Source organism: Triticum dicoccoides, chromosome 4A (genome assembly GCF_002162155.2).
Source record: "Triticum dicoccoides isolate Atlit2015 ecotype Zavitan chromosome 4A, WEW_v2.0, whole genome shotgun sequence".
NCBI classification, from domain to species: domain Eukaryota; kingdom Viridiplantae; phylum Streptophyta; class Magnoliopsida; order Poales; family Poaceae; genus Triticum; species Triticum dicoccoides.
Window position 1 is genome coordinate 624,779,513 of NC_041386.1, and position 6,165 is coordinate 624,785,677.

The window sequence follows — 6,165 nt, forward strand, 5'->3', positions numbered from 1 at the left end:
TCACATAAACCACATATTAATATCATAATATTATTTGTGCCAATGATTTTTGCACAGGACTATTACAACAGCACCATAGAATTTACGAACGACATAAATCAAACAGATTGAACTCCCAAACTAAACGTAAAAGTGAACTTAAACACACACATTAACTAGCATGCAATTGCTAGTTTGGTTCGAGCAGGCACATATTAATTGTTGCGGCGTCTGCGCCGCTCGTCGGAGAGCTGCTTTGCATACTTAGCTAGCTCCTCCGCGTTGGTGCCCCCGCCGGGCACCTCCACATTCCGGCCGGTCTCCAGGTCCACCCCAGACACCTTCTCGCTGAGCAGCTCTTCACCAATCTTCACCAACCTATCCAAGTTGGCTTTGGAGGAGTCGTCGATCGAACCCGCACTCCCGCTCAGTTTATCATACTGCACTTGCGTTTACAACGGATCATTGAGTCATTACTACAACAGATGATGGATGGCTACATGTATCAATCGATGCCAAAAATAAAGACTATCCTCTTTTTTATGTTTTTGGAGTATAAATTACTAATTGTAATAGGTAGGCGCGTACGAACCTGGATGCGCAGGTATTGGTGGGAGGTGCCGAGGACGGCGGAGAGGACGGAGAGGTGGAAGTCGACCATGTCGGCGCTGCCGGCATTGAACATGTCGAGGATGGGTACGGAGCCGTCCTTGATGAGCCAGCTCAAGATGCCCCACTTGGCGGCATCCTTGGCGCTGTACTTGAGTTTTGGGAGCGATGATGTCCCACAGCCGATGGAGATGACTATGTATGACTTTCCCGCCGGCTGCTGCCCGGCGAGGACCATGTGCTCCGCCACCTGGTTCATCGCTAATAGAGTCTGCAGCATACGTATGCAGTCCATGAGTGAGATTATTGTTTATACGTATTGTGAATGCGGCGGCGAGGTCAATTAGTTGGTAACATACAGGGTTGTTGGCGGCCACGGCGCCGTCGATGAGGTTGAAGGCCCTCGTGCCGCCCTTGCCATCGTTGGTCTCGAAGTAGTGCGCCGGGAAGAAGGTAGGTGCGGCGGAGGTGCCGATGGCGATGTCCGACAGGAGCGCGTTCTTGGCGGGCTGGTTCTCCAACTGATCAATCATGCACACAAGCTTAGTCAATTACTTAACAACTACTACTAGGTAGTTCACCATGTGCATGCACCACATGCATGGATACCTGGAAGCTGGAGAAGATGGTGGGTTGCAGGTACGCGATATCGAATGCCGGGATGACCACATGGGTCAGAGCCCCGTCCAGCTTGGTGTCACCGAGGTGCCGATGGAGCAGCGAATGGAGGTACTTGCCGTCGTACTTGGGCCCTGTCGCCAGAGCCAGAGCCGAGCCGATCTTGGAGAAGATGGAGCCCCTGCAGCTTCCCACGCAATAATCCAGATGACGATCGACGTTGAACTTGCGTGTAGTACAGAAATGGACGACATATACAAAGTATGCATGCATCTCAGTTGGTGACTTACTTCTGTGGGAAGATCTTGGGCGACTCGTCGATGTAGAACTTCGCTAGATCCTTGGCGTCGAACAGCGGCCGCCCATCCTTGTCCGGCGCCGCAAGCATCACCGTCAAGAGGCCACCCGTGCTCGTGCCGGCGACGACATCGAAGTAGTCCGCGATCCTAGCATCCGGCCCGTCCAGTTTCTACACACAACACATGCAGTGATATACTCCGTTAACAAGCATGATATACTACACACGAAGAGCATCATCGATGAACATATCAAAGTGGAGTAACTTACCTGGAGCTCTTTTTCAAGGAAGGCGAGGACGATGGCCGGGATGATCCCTCTCACGCCGCCGCCGTCGATGCTCAAGATGGTTATCACCTTCGCTTCGTCACCTGCTGTAGCAGAACTACCTCCTGCCATCAATTTGGAGTTTGCTAACACGAGGCCAGGCTCAAATGACAAACGTTTTGAACAGAAGGTGGGAGATCAAGGATTTATTACAAAGGACAAACTTGTTATGTATATAGACAACGTTCACATAAACTAATTATCAAGAAGCAACACCATTAGTTGGCTCCCTCAACTGCAGGTCTTAATCACAAAGTCAGAGGTCAAAAAGGACAAAACCAGCTAATCCCAAATTCCTAATAGTATAGTATGACCCCACTAGTTCCTTGTGCACCAAAGAATATTACAAATTCAGATCCTTTCTCTCTCTCCTATCATTTTTAATAGAGTGAATTCCACTTTTTACCCCATATTTATACATTTGTGACACTAATTACCCCTTCGAGTGAAAATTCGTCTAGAATACCCCTTTTAAAATCTTTGGACCCTCGTTTTTTGATGCGTGTCCATCAGGTAAGGTGTGAGGTGACGCCCTGTATCCAAAAACATGTGGACGGCCACAAGGAGTGGAACAGATAGACAAGAGAAGCTTGGACAAGATCGCCAATGATGCCCTCCGATCCTTACAGTTTTTTTTACGAATCAATGATGCAACATGCCGATCCTATCGACCATAAACAAACAAAATGTAAAACTGGGATAAAACCGTGTTAAAAGTCTCCAAAATCTGACATTTCGATAAAAGTTCCACTAAATAGGGTAATATGTGTCACAAATGTACAACTACAAGGTAAAAAATGGAATTCACTCTTTTTAATATAATGTAATTGAAGATGTGTCGTTATTCTTATCTTATATTTACTTCCTCATGATTTGCTAGTTCCCTCGTATTTTGTGTCATATTTTAATCATGATTTTAACTAATAAAATATAATTAGATGTAACAAAAATAATATCATTTAAACTTAAAATTAAATACGAACTCAACAATATAATGTTCAGCGACGTGCATTAACATTTTGCTAGTCAAATATATGGTCAAACTTTGACCTAAACTATGATGAAGACTACTAATAAACCCAGATGGAGGTAGTAGTTGTGATCACCAATGTAGATGATTTTCTAATTTTATGAGAAATCTACGTCCTCGACAGATTTTTTTTTTATAATAGTACTCCTTTGTGTTTGTATCAACTGGATAGGTACAATACCAAGAATAAAAAAAAGGAAAACACTAAGCATCAGACTACTGATGCATCGCCTCCTATCAGACCAGTCCATGGCCATCCGATCAGATAACAAGCCGATCGTCAGATTGGCTAGTAACCAACATGCGTGATTTCTGGATTTGAAGTGTATCCACCGGTGCATGGAGTAACTGGTATGCATGCATGGCCCGGTGGTTTTTCATGTTTTGCCCGGTAAACATGGACAGATTAGGGGCAACCATACATTGGGGCAAGTCATCGAACACGTTGAGATCTGGCAGGCGAAATGTGGCACGGCCGATGTGGAAGATGGAGTTGTGAACGGTCAGCTCATGACGCCGACTTTCTCAGCAAGCCAGGGAAGGGAGGAACATCGGCATAGACTTGCCCGCGTCCAAACTCTCATGGTGCAGCCATGGCAATGGTCAGCCGAACGACGGGGAAGCAGGCATGTGGCTGTGACAAGGTGTGCTAGGGCCTTGAATGGGTCAGTGGCGGCGAGTGGTGCAAAATGGCGGCAGTTCAGGGACTAGAGATTACAACAAACCATAGCTATGAGGTGATTTGGGTGGCGGCGGAAGGGTGTGGGCATCCTGAAAGGTCTGTGCCGTAAAAAAATGGTGGATGAAGGGAGCACTATATGGAGGCTACAAGGAAGTTTTCGCAGCGTGCTTAAAATATTAGAGCGATGGGGTGTCGGGTAACGAATTTGCTAGACTGAATGTTCTACTAAAAATGTCATATGGGTAAAGAATTTGCATGCAGAAAGAGATTCAAGGAAGAAATCAAGTGGCTCACTTTCAGAGCAAGGAGGAAAGTATACCATGGACTAGAAGACTGGGTGAAAGCTTTTATTTGAACCCAACAGCTGTTGCTCCTACCTTGTATGAACTGTCCACTTGTTTATGTTGTTTTTCAATTCTTCTGCTAGTGCTAGCTTTGCTAGTTTTCTTTTCTTCTGTATAGTTTCCTTTTGCTCTTTTATGAACATTTTGCTGTACTATTTATTTGAAAATGAATAAAAATACGCAGCAGAGTACTGTTGTTTCCTAAAAAAAAGATATAGCCACTCTACTAGAGTTGTTGTTAAGTTGCTAGCCACCTCCTTGGCTCAACAAGGTGAGATTAAACATTGCTACGCCTTTTTTAAACATTTAGAATTTCTATCATGCAACATGCACACACGAGCCTGAGGTCCTGTTTGGTTCATAAGTCCTAGGACTTTTTCTAGTCTCAACTAAAAAGTCTCTAGTCCCTAAAAAATCCCTCCCTGTTTGTTTGCAGAGACTAAAAAGTTCCTAGTCCCTTTCTAGAGGTTATTAAATGACCATATTGCCCCTAGTATATAGAAAAATAACAATCAAACAACACCATGGGTGGCGGGCCATTAAATGGATGGATGGGCATTGTTGGAAAAGTCCCAAAAAGTCCCAAAAAAGACTCTCCTTGAGAGTCTTCTTCATTTAGTCCCAAATGCCTAGTTTAGTCCCTAAAAAGTCCCTCCCGTTTGGTAAAAAAGTCTCTAAGAGAGACTTTTTCTAGTCCCTACACAAAAAAGTCTCTGGAAACAAACACCCCCTGAGTACTAATCAGGCTGAAAACTCTTAATAGCGGAAGGCTCGTATTCTATTCTTAACGTCGTCTGCACATCCCTCTGATACTAAGATACATACACATGTATTCGGGGCTTGACTCGGCGTTGGTTTATGGGTCTCTTTAGAACACATCTAGATGACATAGTTATGTCACATCTAAGCTAATGTCTATTCTGTTTGTGGTTTATTTTTTTATCCTAATTTTTTTGTTTTTTGTTGTTGCATTATATATATGTGGGAGCTTAAACGTGACATTTTTTAAAAACATCTAGATGTGAATTAGACAAACTGTTAGTTTATTATCCAGCTACCAGCAGTTGAAAGGAACCACCTGACAACTTCCGAAAAACTACCTTCATTTGTTGAGAGGCATCTTATCCAGCCAATTATGGCCTCGTGCCATGAATTTGAAAGAGGTGCTTGCAGTTGCATGCAGCCTTGGACTACGAACTGTGAAGCGCCCATGTTTCTCAAAAGATGACATGCAAATGCAATCAAATTATATATTGTAGCATTTTTCATACAACAAATTGAAATACTTGTGCATGTACCAGTGTTAATAGTTAGAAAAAAAATCTTTCTCACAGAAAGTAAATAGTTTGAAAAAATCCATTGAGCAACCATCAACATAATCTCCTCCTGTTCTAAACGAGGCTCGTGGGCGCACAAATACATACAAAGAAAATAATTACTATGTGACTCTTTTTTGGGAAAAGAAATATTTTATTTGTTCTTGGTATCTAGTACCTAGTTGATACAAAACACACAACTATAAGAATTGATTACATTAAAAAGGATTGGAGAGAGAGAGAGAGAGGATCTGACTTTGTGATTGTTTTTGGGCACAATGAACCAGTGGGGTCATACTATATAATATTAGCATTAGTTGTGTTCTGTCCTTTTTGACGTCTGACTTTGCAATTACACCCTGTATTTGAGGGAACGAGTTAACGTTTCTTGCTTCTTACTACCTCTCTTCTGGTTTATTGGTCCTTATTGTAATCTGTGCCAAATTTTAACCATAAATTTAACTAACAAAATGTTCATGCATGTCACCAAAAATTATATCATTAAAAACTATGTTCAAATACAAATCAATGTTTTAAATAGCGGGCTATGATATTTAGCGGTAACCCTTAAAAACAGCTATAGCTGGGCTATAGCGGGCTATAGCGGAGCTATAGCGGCAAATTGTACATGAAATCATTTAGCGGCAACACCCTCAAACAGCTATAGCGGAGCTATAGCGGGGCTATAGCCGGCTATTTAAAACTATGATACGAATCCAACAATATAATTTTGTTGACATGCACTAACATTTTGTTAGTTAAATTTTTGATCAAAATTTAGCATAGATTACATAGAGGACTAATAAACCAGGACGGAGGTAGTAGTTAATTTATTTGGTTGCTCCAGACCTGTCTATATATATAACAAGTTTGTTCTTTCTAGCTAAATCCTTAGTTTGCCACATTCTCTTCTTGAGTTTTCGTAGCTAGCTTGGGCTGTACGTGTTACCAAACTCCAAATCA

General features: G+C 42.6%; 1 protein-coding gene across 2 annotated transcripts; it reads right to left on the reverse strand.

The window, feature by feature from the left end:
* LOC119287467 (patatin-like protein 2) lies at positions 1 to 2,015 on the reverse strand. Of its 2 annotated transcripts, none has more exons than XM_037567022.1 (6): positions 1,774 to 2,015; positions 1,497 to 1,675; positions 1,198 to 1,393; positions 948 to 1,109; positions 572 to 859; positions 1 to 419 (listed from the first exon to the last, which is right to left on the reverse strand). In XM_037567022.1, the coding sequence occupies exons 1-6, from the start codon at positions 1,900 to 1,902 to the stop codon at positions 195 to 197; spliced, it is 1,179 nt and encodes a 392-aa protein (XP_037422919.1). In that variant the 5' UTR covers positions 1,903 to 2,015; the 3' UTR covers positions 1 to 194. The 2 variants fall into 2 exon arrangements, with proteins under 2 accessions (XP_037422919.1, XP_037422920.1); XM_037567023.1 differs by having other exon boundaries at positions 1,198 to 1,387; positions 1,774 to 2,010.
* Positions 2,016 to 6,165: the final 4,150 nt, after the last annotated feature.